The sequence below is a fragment of the Erinaceus europaeus genome, chromosome 2 (assembly GCF_950295315.1).
Source record: "Erinaceus europaeus chromosome 2, mEriEur2.1, whole genome shotgun sequence".
In the NCBI taxonomy this organism is placed as follows: domain Eukaryota; kingdom Metazoa; phylum Chordata; class Mammalia; order Eulipotyphla; family Erinaceidae; genus Erinaceus; species Erinaceus europaeus.
In genome coordinates, this window is record NC_080163.1 from 108,139,519 (window position 1) to 108,155,476 (window position 15,958).

Consider the following 15,958-nt stretch of genomic DNA (forward strand, 5'->3'; position numbering starts at 1 on the left):
GCTCTGCAAGGGAGCTTGTTCATGCACCACCTCCCCCTTTCACTCCCAGGGCTCTCACCAGTGGGTGGGAGAAGGTCCCCAGATTCATGTCCTCACAGCCTGAAGACCCAGACTGCACCTTGTCTCTATGCGTCTTTCTGTTCCTCCCTGGGCCACATTGTTCCCAGACTGTCTGTTCTGCACATTATGCAGATCCCAACTAGTCCAGTCTCCATGGAAACCAAAAACTCCCATTTTCCTCAACTGGCTTCCAAGCAGAGGAAACCTACCCCAGCAACACCCACTAAGGAGACCAAAAAGCATGCAGAGGGGAGGACTTCTCATTGACTGGGGTCATCAGGCTTTCAAGGTCACTGAATGTCTTAAGGGGTCATCCACCGAAAACTGGGGGCAAGGGATATGGAGTATGTCATCAGCCTGTTTGAAACCTGGAAGTAACAAACCTCACTCAGAATAGTTGTCCTTTGTCCAATCCAAACAGCTCTTGGCAGCTGAGATTATAACCACCACAAACACAAGTCAGTACCTGAGCTTATCTTTCACCTGCACTAAAACACATGTCTCTGGAAGGTGGCATCACAATTCCATTGTGCATGATTGATTACTCATTTTAGGCACCATTTTTTGTTTTATCTTAATGAAAGAGACAGACAACATGATGGGGGCTGCAGAAAGAGAGAGAAAGACATCAACCAGAGCATGGCTCAGCTTTGTCTTCAGGTGGTGTTGGGTATACATACACAGTGGAATGCTACTCAGCTATTTAAAATAGTGATTTCACTATTTTCAGCCCTTCTTGGATGGAGCTTGAAGAAATCATGCTAAGTGAAATGTCAGAGACAGAAGGATGAATATGGGATGATCTCACTCTCAGGCAGAAGTTGAAAAACAAGATCAGAAAACACTAAGAACCTGGATTGGAGTTGGTATATTGCACCAAAGTAAAAGACTTTGGGGGGCTGGAGGGGAGTGTACAGGTCCTGGAAAAGGATGACAGAGGGCCTAGTGGGGGTTGTATTGTTATGTGGAAAACTGAGAAATGTTATGCATGTTCAAACAATATTTATTGTCGGCTGTAAAACATTAATCCCCCAATAAAGAAATTAAAAAAAAAAAGGTGGTGCTGGGGATTGAATCTGGGACTTTTGGTGCCTCAGGCACAAGACTTTTTGCATAATCATTATGCTATCTCCCCAGCCCAGAATCTTTTTATTTTTTAAATTTTATTATTAGATATAGAGAAATTGAGAGGAGAGGAGATAGAGAGGAAGAGAGACATACATATGCAGCTCTACTTCACCACACTTGAAGCTTTCCCCCTACAGGTAGGAACCAGGGGCTTGAACCCAGGTCCTTTCGCACTGTAGTGTGTGTGTGCTTAACCAGGTAGATGCGCCACCACCTGGCCCCCAACCTTTTTTTTTTTTTTTCTCGAAGAGCTGCTCCTCTCTAGAATAACTAGATTTATTTCTTCCTATTAAGGCAGAGAGAGAGAGTGGGAGAGGGAGAGGAAGGGAAAGAGAGAGGTACCAGAGCACCAAACTTACTTCAGTGTGGTTGTTGATCTTGAGCCTGGGTCATGCACATGGCCAAGCAGCACACTATCTAACTGATCAACTTTGCCAGCACTATAGTACCTTTTTCTTTGCTTCCGCCTCCCTTTTATATTTTATTTATTTTTAATGAGAGAGATATAGAGAAAGGCCATACTACTGCTCAGCTGTGGCTTATGGTGGAGCTGAGGATTGAACCTGGGACCTTAGCGCTCCAGACATTAAAGTCTTTTGCGTAACCATTATGCTGTCTCCCCAGCCCTAGATTTTGCTATACTTCAAAGGTTATGTATGATACTCAAATTTTTATTCAGGCTAAAAATTTGAAGTCAAGCTCCTGGTACTACACCTGGTTCTTGAAAACCCCAAATCAAGTCTTGCTCATACAAGACACTAGGCTTTTGTTTATTTCACACATTGTGAATTACAGGATATCTGAATTGGAAAAGATCTTGAAAAACTATGCTGGTGTTCTCATTTCCATGCTTAAAGAAAAATGGCTATTTCCTAGCAGGATCAAGTGAAATGTCAAATCCCAATTGTTAAAATGTACCAGACTCTATTCTAAGTATGTTCACACATTTGCAGTTAATCTCTTAGTAGCTCATTATTGTCATTTCTCACACAGTAAAACAAAAGATACTGGAAGGTCAGGCACTGCTTCCAAGGTCCCACAGCAGTTGAATGAGAGAGTCTGAACCATATTGTCCAATCCCCTATTTCAACTTCTTGGCCACCAGGCTATTTAGATGACCTTTGTTAAGAGGTCATTTTAAAAACCAATGTTGAAGTCTCAGACTTAAGGTCTTTCTTCTTAGTTTAGGAACAATTAAATTCTACTTCATGTTTCCTATTCTAAAACCTTGCAGTGAAATATTTAAAGAGGAATCAGCTAATTCCACCAGTGGAACAGACTGCATAAAAATATTCATAACAAATGTCTCCCTTGAAAAAAAAGGAAATTATTTTAATAACATCCTGAGTTTTTTTCTCATCAGGTTGCTTAGGGATACAGATCTAGACTATCAGTGTGCTGGATTGCTGGCGTCAGAATATACCCCTAAACAGAGTATGTGCTGTGCGTGAAGCATCTGTGCAAGGATTTTCAATGCTAACAATTGCCCACACGGAGGAGTTTGAGCAGAAGTGGGAGAGACTATTCTAGAACCTGTACATTTGAAATTTAGTCATGTCAGTCAATTATCTAATCAAAGAACACAAGAGAATGTTGGTCTTTTCATGTCAGTCACGTGTCTGAATGTAAAGCTATAAATCCAATTTTTCTCAGTATCACCTAGCCATGTCATAATTTTATGTATGCATTGTTTTTAAAATCCCAAGAAACTTGAGCATGTCCAATATAACTTAAATTTTCTCCCTCTCCTGTCTGATTTTTCATTTATATGAATCCTGTCAGCGTTCAAATTCTTCTACTTTTTTGAAGTAGCAGCCAACTTGTGCTAATAAGCTTGTTTATGGGATGTGTACCCCCCAAATACATCATTTGCTCTTTCAGTCTAACATGCAGGTAACATTAACTCATTCTCGGAGTGCTGAGGTCCAAAGGCTCCAAATATCTCATACCTCTTATTTGGATCCTAGAATGTGGATGCCAGATTCCAAGTCACTTTCTCCTCACCTAAGAGGTTGCCAGGTGTTTTCTGGACAGCTTCCCTGAGCTCCGGTGTACACATTCAACAACTGATTCACTAATTGCTAACTGCATTTGTCATGCACATCCCTGGTGGAGATGAACATAATGTAGTTCTTGTACCAGTGAGTCTCCTCACAGAACAGACTATAAAGGCAGCGCCAGCATTTGAGTGTCCTCCTAGCAGGATGACTGCAGGTGGTTGGTGGTAAGAGGTGGGCAGGTCCAAGCCAAGAACAACTGAACATAAATAAGAGAAAAACAGGGGCCCTGTGCTGGCACATCTAGTTGAGCACACACATTACAATGCACAAGAACCCAGGCTCAAGCCCCCAGGTCTCCTGCAAGGGGGCAAAGCAGTGTTGCAGGTGTCTCTCTGTCTCTATGCCTACTACCCCCTTCCCTCTTGATTTCTGTCTCTATACAATAAATAAGGATAATTTAAAAAAGAAAATCTCCTTAAAGAGAGAGAGGGAGAGGGAGAGAGAAAGAGAGAGACTACAGACAGGAAAAGCAAAAGCAGTTCCCAGACATACAAAAGGCCTGGGACTGGAGAAGGTTGGGTGGACATTGTAGAAACAAAGGTGGGAAGACACTCATTAATGTTACTATGAGGAGCTGAAGAAAATGAAATGGCTAACATTATAATTAGACACCTCAGGGACTGGGCAGTGGCAAACCCCATTGAACTCACACATTGCCATATGTAAAGACCTAGGTTTAAGTTCCTTTTACCCAATTGCAGGGGTAAAGCTTAATAAATGGTGAAGCAGGGATGAAGGTGTTTCTCTTTATCTCTCCCGCCTTTCTCAATTTTTCTCTGCCTTATCAGACAACAAGAAAAAAACAATAAATAATAAGAGAAAAAAAAAAAGGCCACCAGGAGCAGTGGATTTGTTATGCAGGCACCAAGCCCCAGTGATAACCCTGGTGACAAATAAATAAATAATAATTTATCACCTCTGTGTTTCAATAAACTTCTCAGAATAAAAACACAGAACAAGAACAAACTTCTGTAAATCCTATGTGTGATCACAAATACAAGCCTAGAAGGGATAAAGAATGGACAAAGGAGCTGAGGTCTTTCTCCTAAGCAAATAAATAGATGGTGACTAAGAGCATTAAGAAAATGCAAATCAAAACCCCAGTGAGAGGTAATTTGTCCTCACTAGGATAGCTAGGGCAGAAGACTGACAATGTCAAGTGATGGTAAGACTGTGGATAGGAGGCCAGAAGATAGCTTATCCAGTGGAATGCCCTTTATCATGTGTGAACATCATGGTTCACGGCCCTGGTCTTCACATGGGAGAACCATGCAAAGTAGAAGCTTTATGAACAGTAGAGCAGTGCTATGGTGCCTTGCCTTTCTCTCCAATTTTTACCCTTATGTGGAAAAAAAAAGAAAAAAAAAAAGTCCACCAGGAGTGGCAGAATGGCACAAGCACAAAAAAGCTCTAGCAGCAAAACTAATGAATACGGACAATTAAAATCCTCACATACTGCTGGTAGCAATATAAGATGGTGAAAAACAGCCTGGCAGCTCCTCAAAATGCTAATCTTAGGCTTCCTAGATAAGTGTTCCAAGAGAAAAGAAAATGTACCCACACAAAGACATACACTATTTGTAATGACTACAAAGGGAAAACAATTTAAATGTCCATCAACTGGAGAACAGATACACAACATGTAGTATGCCATGACCATAGACAAATATTACCCAACAGTAACAGGGAATAAAGTCAACATGTTCGTATTAGAATGAACCTCTGTTTCTAATAAGAGAGTAAAATAGAGAAAATACAGGTTTCACTTGAAACTGTCATTTTTATTTATTTTTTTAAAGTGAGTCTAAGCTCTTATACAAAATGTCTTATTAAAAACCATCCAACATTTAAAGTAGAAAATTTTTAGTTTACTTTAACGAACAAAAATAACTTCAAGTCAATACAACTATATACATATTTCTGATGGGTCAGAGTAACACTATGTAGTGTATATACCCTGACCTTACAAGTGCTCAGCTTGCAAAGTGCCTTGTGTGGCTTTTTTTTGTTGTCTGATGTCCCTTAAGAGGCACGCCCTTCCTTACGTGGCCTCTACCTTTCTGTATCCAATTGCAAACATATTTACTATCAATTAATAGCCCTGGATCCACATTCCCATTAAAATTCTCCATTTCTGTTTAGAACCGACAGGAAAGGGGGTATGAACCTTCTTTTGGAAGGACCCCCAATTAGGATAATGTCCCTGCAGGTGAGTCACAAGTAAAAACTCTCCATAGACAGATAAGAGGAAGAAAAGGTAGGAGTATACCTTTCTGGGTCCAGCATAGGAGAATTTAGATGAAAACATAGAAGGGAACTAAACAGGAATGAACAGGCAGGTAAAGGTCAGCAAAGGCAGCGGCCCCTCCCCACTGCATAAGGGCATGTTGCCCTCCCTTCCTGCCTTAGAAGGGCTTTCTCCCTCCTTTTCCCGCAGCTTTACAAGTGACTAGTGGAATGGTCTCCATAGCCACTGGGGCATGGGATTCAAGCCTCTAGTCCAACTGAACTACAGATGAAGATCTTCGAGACCCAGAGAGGGGCAGGTCTAAGGTGTAGTTTCTATTAAGTATTCTGGAGCCTTCATTCAAAGGAAATGATCTAAGGAGTGTAAACACTAAGTGGTGAAATGATCCCACTTACAGCAATGGGGCCCCTGGGGGCTCTTTGGAACAGATTAAATAATAATAATAAATTAGCTGTGCCCTGGGTTCTCCATCTTCCCTGTATTATCTTCTCTATTGTTGATGATCTTGCACCTGGGGATGCCTTGACCAGAACTAATTTCCGGAGAAAACAAAAAATTACAACAGGAGTGGGCCTTTCCCATGCAAACTAACTGTTCAGAGCCCTACCCCCACCCTTCACCTGACTCTCCCAGAACTCAGTCAGTGCCCCCCCCAAAGGGCAGCTGTGAACTGCAACAAAAATTATCCTACTGGCAATTCTAACACTAAACCTGTCTGCCCATGCTCCCCCTACCCTGTTTTCCTTCCTTCCAATGGATCCTGGTGTTTCCAGTCTCCTCTTCCAAAGTGATCTGTAGGGTCACCCTACTTCATGGGAACTATAACCAAAACTCTCTTCAGAGGCTGTGCTCTCCTAGCCTCATTGCAGATAGATAGAAACATTTTAACAAAACAAACCCATTCGAGAAACAAACACCACCCAGAAATCCTAGAGTTAGGATTTGGGAAAGTTACCCCCAAGGTGGGAGCTCCTAGGTGGTTTTCCATGTGAACAGAAAGGTCCCAAAAGGCCAGGAGGTCAAAAGAGGTCAGGAAAGACCCCACCAGGAAGCAGGTGGGAGAAGAGGTACCAAAGTGAATATAACTTAAGGAAAGGGGACAGAGATGATACCGCGTGAAACCGGCTGGGTGGCATCCTCTGCTGGAGGTCTCAGCCATCCAGCTCCTCCTTGATGATGATGCGCAGTGGGCAGATGCGCATATGATGGACTGGCCCCTCACCCCGTGTGCCTCCCAAGTAGAAGTAGGGCCGCACCTCCCCAAAGTGGGCATGGAAGGTGTACAGGTGGCACTGACGTTCAGCATCGTAGAAGGACAGCTCACCTTCCTCGCACTCCAGCTCTACTCGCAAGCGGCATGGGATGGCTACGGCCAGGGGTGACGTGGCAGGGTCTGAGGTGACGCAGTGGTCCCCATCCACACCCTGAGTGCGGCACACGTACCAGAAGCCAGCACGGGTATCGTGGTAGCAGCTGTGTGCATGGCCCTCAGCAGCCCCATCCGGGCGAGTGCGCACAATACCCACCCGCCAGCTGGGCAGCCCTCCCAGGTCCACCTCCCAGATGTGTGAGCCCTGTGAGAAGGTGCATGAGCCCAGCAGGCAGGGTGCTGAAGTGAAGCGCTCTGGATTCTCCACCTGCACTCGATAGCCCTGGTTGCTGACACTGTTGAGGTCGTCGGATACAGCCAACCAGCCAGCAGCAGTGTTGGGATCAAAGCTGAAGGGTACTGGGAACAAGAAGAAAGGAGGGAACATCAGCGAGCCTCATCTGCCCATCCCTGCCCACCAGCTAATGCCTCCTGATGCTGAAAACTGACCAACTACGTCCCATCCACTGGGCCAAGGGCATACAGGGGAACTGCCCTGCCCTGAGCGAAAGAGCTGTTGGGGATTGAAATCTGCTCTACCGGCATCACAAGAGCCCCCTCCCTGCCCTACCCCCCTTCCCCCCAAAAAAAAAGATACTGAAGTCCCCAGACTCACTACCTCCACAGAAGGTGACCTTATTTGGGATTAAGTTGTATGTTAACAGTTGAGGCCGGATCTGAAATGAGTGAGTCCTAATGCAGTGACTTTGTTCTTATGGGGAAACATATAGACAAGACAGAACAAGGTCCATAAGATCAGAGTACTGTGACACCAGAGATTAGGAGGCCAAGAAGGCTCCTCCCCTGAAAGTTTCAGAGCAAGCATGAGCTCAATTTCTTCTGTCTAGCTTCTGGAATGCTGACAATAAGTCTGTCATTTTAAACCATCCAGTTTGTGGTCCTTTGTTATAGCAGTCACAGAAAACACATTGAAGGACTCCTTACACTCACACTAGGCACACAAGGTCTGAAAGAACTCAGCTACAGTTCCTGGTCACTGTCACATCTCTATATAAAATCAGTATCTCTGGCAGGTCAAGCTACTTCAACAAAAACACAAGTAATTTGTCTTTAGCTAAAATGTATAGCTCATGGTTCAAAAGAGACGGGAAGTCCATGACTGATCAAATCTGGTTAAGGAGCCACTGCCTTTTCCCAGAGTATTTACATGGGAAAAAGAGAAGAAACAAGATCTCTCTGGTGTCTTTTCCTCTAAGGGCACTAACTCTATAGCCCCACCCCCACCCCCAGACTCATCTAGACCTAATCACCTCCAAGTGCCGTTACACTGAGGGTTAGGGCTTCATAGAAATCCTCAATTCACAGAAAATTGAGGACCACACATACTCAGTCCATATGTGACAGTGACTGGAGCTGCTCTAGGAGACGATCTGGACTGAGGTATTTCCTAAAAACATACTCTATGTCCCACCTGAAGATGAGTCCTGAAATTAGGGCAGCTTGGAAATGTTCCTACTCATGACCACAGAATGTGAACTCAGATCTACAGGGATGCAGATGTCACATGGGCTCCTAAGCTGAATATGGGCCCCAGGTCACATTAAAGCGATGGGGTTTACAGTCAATAATATTTATACACCTTTCCCCTATTTGGGAGCTACTCTTCCCTGATCCAGCTTTCTGGTCCTTTTTGCAGCCATGACATCGTCTCCCCAGACAATAACTTGGATCCATCTGCATATCAGAGGTCAGGCTCAGGGGGGAAAAAAAAAGTAGTATAGTCACGGGCCCTTTGGAATATAATTAAAATATGCCTACTAGCTATCTACAAAACGGAGACACCCACCCACCCCCTCCAACTCACCATCTGCACTACTCCAGCCTTTATATGTTAACTCCCTTTTTAGCCACCAGGTTCCAGATGCTACCATGATGCCAACCGGACCTCCCTGGACAGACAACCCCACCAATGTGTCCTGGAGCCCTGCTTCCCCAGAGCCCCACCCCACTAGGGAAAGAGAGAGATGGGGGCTGGGAGTATGGATCAACCTGCCAACACCCATGTTCATTGGGGAAGCAATTAGAGAAGCCAGACCTTCCACCTTCTGCATCCCACAATGACCTTGGGTCCATACTCCCAGAGAGATAAAGAATAGGAAAGCTATCAGGGGAGAGGATGGGATAGGGAGTTCTGGTTGTAGGAATTGTGTGGAGTCGTACCACTCTTATCCTGTTTCCTTTTTATAAATAACATATATATGTTAACATATATATGTATGTATATGTATGTTAACATGATATATATATATATATATATATATATATATATATATATATATATATATATATATATATATATAACATATATATATATGTTACATGGTTCTGACTAAAGAAGAAAGCCCATTTCTCTTTTATTTTTGAAGTAGCTGAATGTCATGATCATGAGAGGATGGAGTCCTACCAGAAGTTTGAGCCATTAGACAAGGAGTAGGGAGCAGGAGCAGAATCCTGCACGTATGGCCAGAGAAGAGATGCATGGAAAGATGAGATTTCTGTGTGGAATGGGAGGCTGGAAGAGTTCTACTGGCTTTCTTTATTACCAGAAAGTGCTTCTCCTCTTCTCAGACACTCACCTGACTCTATAGACATGATCATCTTCCTCCAGACTCTGTACTGCAGGGAGTCCAGGTACTTGCTGATGTCGATGAGTAGGCCAGGCTGGATAGGCTCTGGCTCCATGGTACAGAAAAGGCTAAGAGGGAGAAGGGAGTCTGGTGGATTGAGCCTAGGCTGTGCATTCTAGTTCCAACTGGGTCAGTTGGCTATAGTCCTGGCAACAGGACTCATGGCCTCATCTCTAGTCAAAATGCTTGGGCCTCTTTTCCCAAGACGAACCTGAGCAGGGCTCTGACAGGAGATGAGCCAGGAGCCTAGCACTTACCAGGCTCACACCTCTCTAGGATTCAGTATGCAAGGGTCACCCTGCCCTAGTTGGGATAAACTACCAGAGGTTCTCTGGTACTTTCCTATCCTGTGGGCAGGTATCACATGTATGCATCTGCTCATGGATGTGTGAGTTGGACAGGACCTTACGAGCATTCTAGTTTAACAATCAGAAGGTGATATAGCTTCAATACCTCCAGTGACAGGAATCTCACTCACTCCTGCAAAAAAAAAAAAAAAAAAAAAATTCTCCCATCTTTGTGCAGCTCTGAAGTTGGCCTGATTTCTCTTTACTCAATCCAGTGAAACCAAAATCATCAGCAAAAAGCAATGTGTCCTGAAGCTCAGGGGTGGGGATGAATTAGCCAAGACAAAGGCTTAAGTGTTGGGGTGGCCAACAGAGAAATAGGAGGCAGAAGCAGGACAGCATTGCTCCCATACAGGAGGTAATACTTCACCTTCAGGAAAACAGTTCCTTATCATACAAATAATCAAAGGAATGTCCTGGAAGAAGGCTCTCACCATCTCCTCCATCCCTTTTGCTCTTATTGCACTCAGCTGGCTTCATTACCTGCCTGGCACTGGAGCCACCAGAATCTGTACCCTCAGTATTCTGCCTATTATCCCTCTCCCCTCCACCAGCCTTGGCAACTTACCGGCGCTTCCGGTTTTTGTGTTTCTAAAAGGGGGGAGAGAAGAAACACAAAGACAACACAGACAAAAAAAAAAGTGGGGGTGAGTTTCTGATTTCCGAAAGTGCTACATACCCCAGGCCTAGGGCTTAACAGCAATGTTCACCCAGCTAGTCTATAGACTCACTATAATTTCTACCAAATTTCCAACTGGCTTCTTTGCAGAAACTAGCAAACTGACCCAAAAATCCATACAGAATAAGAATATAAGAGGGGTGAGGTGGTAGCACATCTGATTGAGTGTACATGTTATACGGTGCACAAGAACCCAGGTTTGAGTTGTTGTTTGTATTGAAAATGTACAGTTGACCTGGGTTACAAGATAGCACACCTAGTTTAATGCATGTTTGTTTTTTTTTTGTACAACCCAGGTTCTAGTCGTCCCCCACTCTGCACTGGAGGTGTTGGGGTCTTCTTCTCCTCTCTGCCTGTCTCCCTGTCAGGAAAAAAAAAGTCAGCTCTGTGAAGTGACGCCTCAACAGTTACACACACAAAAAAAGGTATACAGTTACATGGGCTTGAACATGGTCTTGAACAGTTTTGCAGAACATGGGCTTGAACAGTTTGGGTCCATTTATACACAGATTTTTTTTTTTTTTCTATTTGTGAATTTCTCATTTGTGAGTCCAACCAATTTCCTATGTTGTTTGTGAGTGGAACCTATTAACACAGAACCAGCCATTAAAGAAGGCTGACTATAAATTACATGCTGTTTTTCTGCAATTAGGCTGTGCAGGGTAGCTTCCCTAGCCCCACTAACAGCCGTAACACCAATAGTGGTTGTTCATGGGTCAACTGTATTCCACTGTATTTGAAGAGAAAATAAAACAAGAGAAAGCAGCATGAATGTGAGAGAAGAGAGAAGGAAACAGGCTCTCAAGAAACTGTTCTGATGCTAGGCTAAGAGGCCTCAGCCTCTTAGCCTAGCAGATTGCCCCATCTGATATATCCCAGCCCAGGATCCAGAAGTCACAGGAGACTGAGTAGCCAGCTCTGCTAGTTCCCTGTTCCTAATCAGTTTTGAAACCTCAAGTCCCTGTCTGAATCCAAGGACAACTTCCTCACCATGAGAAAGGAAACATCATCTTCCTTCAGCTCCAACTGTAGTCGCTCAATCTCACAGGACAGTGCCTCTGAATCGTCTGCTAGCCGTTTCATCTTCTCCTCAGTCAGGAGATGTTTTTGTCGGGTCTCCTCAGCCATGGCATCCAGGATAGCCTTCTCCTCCACCTTCAGAAACTCCCGAAGCTTATCAAACTCCCTGCGGATCCGACCTTCCAGCCAGGCAGCCTCCACCTGTGATAGACGGTGAGAGGGTGCCAGAGGTCATCGATGGAAGGAACCTGTCACCTACTTCACCTGGTGACCTGCCTGCAGGTTCAATTTCCCAAAGAAACCACCTGTAGGTAAAGGTGTCCCCCATGTGACTACCTGGCCACAGCACTCACCTGATTGTGCTTGATGATGGCCTCATAGGAGCGCCGCATGGCCCAGAAGGACTTGGCTTTTTCCCGAAGGGCATGTTCCATGTTCCTGCACTTGGCCTGACAGAACAAGAAAGCAGATAAAGGCTGTGGTCTCAACTAGTTCCACTTGGAATGCACTGTACAGCTACACTGACTGAACCTGGTCCATGCACACACTGCACAGCCCAGTAGAAAGAGATAGCCTTGGCCTGGGATCCAACGATTAATGGGCCCCCCTTCTTTAAAATGAGCTCTTTGCTCTGTACCAGGTACAGAAGATGGAACAGGACTGAGGAGGTATATAAATTACAATTTTTTTAAAGATTTTATTTATTAATGAGAAAGATAGGAGGAGAAAGAATCAGACATCACTCTGCTGCTACATATGCTGCTGGGGATTGAGCTCAGGACCTCATGCTTGAGAGGCCGGTGCTTTATCCACTGCGCCACCTCCTGGACTACAAATTTTTAAGTGACTTTTAAATATTTATTTATTCCCTTTTGTTGCCCATGTTTTTATTGTTTTAGTTATTGTTGTTATTGATGTCGTCGTTGTTAGATAGGACACAGAGAAATGCAGAGAGGAGGGGAAGACAGAGAGGGGGAGAGAAAGATAGACACCTGCAGACCTGCACCGCCTGTGACGTGACCCCCGCCCCCAGGTGGGGAGCCCAGGGGCTCAAACCCGGATCTCTCCCCTTGCTCCTTGAGCTTCCTGCCACCTGCGCTTAACCCGCTGCGCTATCGCCCGACTCCCAAATTACAATTTTTAACTAAAGATTTTACTGCTTTTAGTTGTGTTTTAAACTGTCAATCTTTTGGTTTTACTGTCTTTCTAAGGGATAAACGATGGAGATCAACACCACTTTTCTGATGTATGTGAGTAACGTGCCGGCATCACTTCCACCGCACTGTGGGGCTACATTCTCCTTCAAGAAGAATGTGTGCACTGTCCAAGTCTGAGACTCACCGTGCCAGATTTCCTACCTGACTATCCAGTCCTGACATGCCCTTCCCAGCTTTAGTCTAATTCCTTACCCCATCTTCCAAAATCTCGGCAGTACCTCCCCTCATGTTCACTGCACTTGGGACAACACTCCAGACCCCTCTCAGCCCCTCCATGATCTTCGTCATCTAGAAGTCCGGCCCCAGACTTCTAAAGACAAAGAAGGGAAGACACCATAGCGCAGCTCCACTACTCCTGAAGCTTCCCTTGGTGCTGCGCATGGTGCTTCCATGGGGTGGTGCGCTGCGGGTCTGGAACCTGATAATCCCGGATCACAATTTGGGGTGGAGGGGGAAGGTGGAAGTACCCGTGTCTCACAACCATGGGCTGAATGCAAAACTTCTGAGAAGTCCTGAGTTGGCTAGTCCTTACTTTATGGTCAGTTTTCCTTTCTGTGCCAAAGAGTTCTCCACATTAGATTCACTCCTCCCTTCATGCCCGGTCACCGAGGCCTCCTGCACGGCTACCCGACCCAACCAACAAGGGCCCAGCCGGGGATGGGGAGGGGGCAGCGGTTGATGCTACTGACCAGCTTAAAGGTTCCCCAGTCCTGCCCAGGTGTGGAGGTTCCTCTGCCCCCAGGAAGTCACACCGGGGCTTCCCGAGAACAAATGCGGGGTCCCGCCCCCCACCCCCACGGTATCCCCGGAGGCTGCAGCGCGGGGTGGGGCTCTCTGGAGAGGTTCACAACGTGCTCAGTCCTCGCACTTCCCGTTTCCATCACCCCGCTTCCCAGCTCAGCCTGCCCCGCCCCCACCCACCGGAAAGGGGCCTTTTTTCCCCTCTTCGTTTACCGTTTTCCTTGGGGGGCCTCGCGGGGGGGGATAGCCTAAGACTTGTAGGGATTGGGGGGGCGGGGTGAGGGGAAGAGCTGCAGCGGCGGGTAGAGGACCCGGCACCTGGCACCCGGCGCCCTGGTGGGCAGGAGCGTGCGGGGTTCCCCAGGGGTGCGGGAGTTTCGGGGGTTTCGGGGGGGGGGGCGGGGTCGGCGCCGAGCTGCGCGCTCGCCAACCCTCACCCGGAAGTCGTGCGCCGTGTCCTTGATGGGCAGCAGGCGGTGGCCGAGGTGGCGCGCGTCGGTCTGGCACGAGCAGCACAGCAGGTCCTTGTCCTCCAGGCAGAAGACGCTCAACTGGTTGCGGTGCTGGCGGCAGAGGCGCGGCGGGCGGCGGCCGGCCCAGCGCGCGCCCTCCGCCTCCTCGCGCAGCAGCTTCTCCACCAGGTTGTTGAGCGTGTGGTTGGTGCGCAGGTCGCCGGGCGACCCGCGGTCCTTGCACACGGGGCAGGTGGCCGCCGCCTGCACCTCCCAGCAGCGCGTCACGCAGCCGCGGCAGAAGTTATGGCCGCAGCGCAGGGTCACGGCGTCGCGGAACGGGTCGTAGCACACCGCGCACTGCAGCTCCTCCTTGAAGGAGCGCGACGGCCCTGGGGATGGCGAAGAGGATGAGGATGAGGATGGGGTGAGGCCAGGTTCCATGGCGCCCACGCCGCACGTCCACCACTTCGCCGCGCGTGACCCTCCACTTCCAGCCGGCCACTCCCACCACCGGCTGGATGGTTCTAGAACCGCCGCCGGGAGGCGCTCGCCTTTTCTCCCCCGCCGAGCGTTGAGAGACAGAGTTCTGGGCCAATCGCGTGGGGGTGTGCACGGGTCGCTCCACCCCCCTACCTGCTCCTGCTCCTTTCTAGGGAAAGCTGAGGGGCGGGGCGAGAGGCTCACCCCTCTAAGTCCCGGATGTGGCGGTTTGGCTTCGGGCACTTCCTGTCACTGGACACATATTCCGCTTTTGAAATGAGCAAGGAAGTCTGCGATTGTCTTTCCGTTAAGCAGACTCCAGGAGCCCTCAGGCATAGAGAGCGTTCCCGGGCTGAAACTAAATGTGGGCCCTGGGCAGCGGTCCCCAGGAGTCAAATAAATATCATCGCCACATCAGCCTTTGCAAAACAGGACAGGATAGCAAAGGGCTTTTTTTTTTTTTTTTTTTGCAGCAGCAGCAGTCTGAAGTGCAAGGGAGGCAGGAGCAAAGCTTAGATCTACTTTCTTGCCCTTTTGTTTCAGGGGATGTTTGTACCTGTAGAAAGAAGGGCTAAGAAAAGCCAACAAGTAAAACATTAATTCCCCAATAAAGAAATTTAAAAAAGAAAAGAAAAGCCATAAAGTTTTAAAACATTAATTCCCCGATAAAGAAAATTTTAAAAAGCTAAAAAATCGTCACAAGTGTTACTTAAGAAGAAGGAAAGAAAGAAAGAAAATCACAGGGAGTGGGGGTAGATAGCGTAATGGTTATACAAAGAAACTCATGCCTAAGGTTGCGAAGTCCCAGGTTCAACTCCCCCGCACCGCCGCCATAAACCAGAGTTGAGCAGTGCTCTGGGGGAGAAAAAAAAAATCACAAACAACTGTATAGAAAAAGAAGGGGTTGTATGGCCAGGAGGTGGCGCAATGGAGAAAGCACTGGCCTCTCAAGCATGAGGTCCCAAGTTTGATCCCCAGCCGCACATGTACCAGAGTGATGTCTGGTTCTTTCTCCTCCTGGCTTTCTCGTTAACAAATACAACCTGAGAGAAAGGAGAAAATTTAAAAAAATAATAATAATAATAAAGAGGGGCTGCCTGGAGGGCTGGAGGAAGCTTTGGTGCTGTGCTCTCTCTGTCTTGGACTATTTTTTTTTTTTTGTCTGTAAAGAAAAGTCAGCCTGGTGAACCAAAAGTGAAGCCCTGGCAATAACCAAAAGAAAAGGGTGGCCCAGGAGGTGGTGCAGTGGATAAAGCACTGGACTCTCAAGCATGAGGTCCTGAGTTCCATCCCTGGCAGCACATGTACCAGAGTGATGCCTGGTTCTTTTCTCCCTCTCCTTTCTCATTAATAAATATTTAAAAATATATTAAAAAGAAAAGAAAAGGAAGGAGTTCTCAACATGCCTAAAGAAAGCTCAGGGGAGTCGGGCGGTAGCGCAGGGCTAAGCGCACATGGTGCAAAGCGCAAGGACCTGGCATAAGGATCTGGGTTCGAGCCCCGGGC

The 15,958-nt window shown here is 46.7% G+C and overlaps 1 protein-coding gene and 1 long non-coding RNA gene across 2 annotated transcripts in view; one reads left to right on the forward strand and one right to left on the reverse strand.

The window, feature by feature from the left end:
- The window catches only part of LOC132536962 (uncharacterized), a 28,701-nt gene extending 25,767 nt beyond the window's left edge, over window positions 1–2,934 (forward strand). The window contains exon 3 of the long non-coding RNA XR_009548484.1: window positions 2,552–2,934. This is a non-coding gene — a long non-coding RNA (uncharacterized LOC132536962). The remainder of the gene's footprint in view (window positions 1–2,551) is intronic.
- Window positions 2,935–5,008: 2,074 nt separating this feature from the next.
- Window positions 5,009–14,572, reverse strand: TRIM35 (tripartite motif containing 35). Its single transcript, XM_007517296.3, has 6 exons — window positions 13,955–14,572; window positions 11,913–12,008; window positions 11,530–11,760; window positions 10,429–10,451; window positions 9,463–9,581; window positions 5,009–7,225 (listed from the first exon to the last, which is right to left on the reverse strand). Exons 1-6 carry the CDS (start codon window positions 14,411–14,413, stop codon window positions 6,648–6,650), a joined length of 1,506 nt encoding a protein of 501 aa, XP_007517358.1. The 5' UTR covers window positions 14,414–14,572; the 3' UTR covers window positions 5,009–6,647.
- Between the last annotated feature and the right edge of the window lie 1,386 nt (window positions 14,573–15,958).

Bases quoted from the DNA above. Each gene is read 5' to 3' on its own strand.
- TRIM35 (XM_007517296.3), bottom strand. From the start codon at position 14,413: ATGGAACCTGGCCTCACCCCATCCTCATCCTCATCCTCTTCGCCATCC. The intron at 9,582-10,428 runs GTAAGTTGCCAA...TCTCCCTCTTAG, and splicing joins CACAAAAACCGGAAGCGCCG to CCTTTTCTGTACCATGGAGC. The intron at 7,226-9,462 runs GTGAGTGTCTGA...TCTTGTTCCCAG, and splicing joins GATCATGTCTATAGAGTCAG to TACCCTTCAGCTTTGATCCC.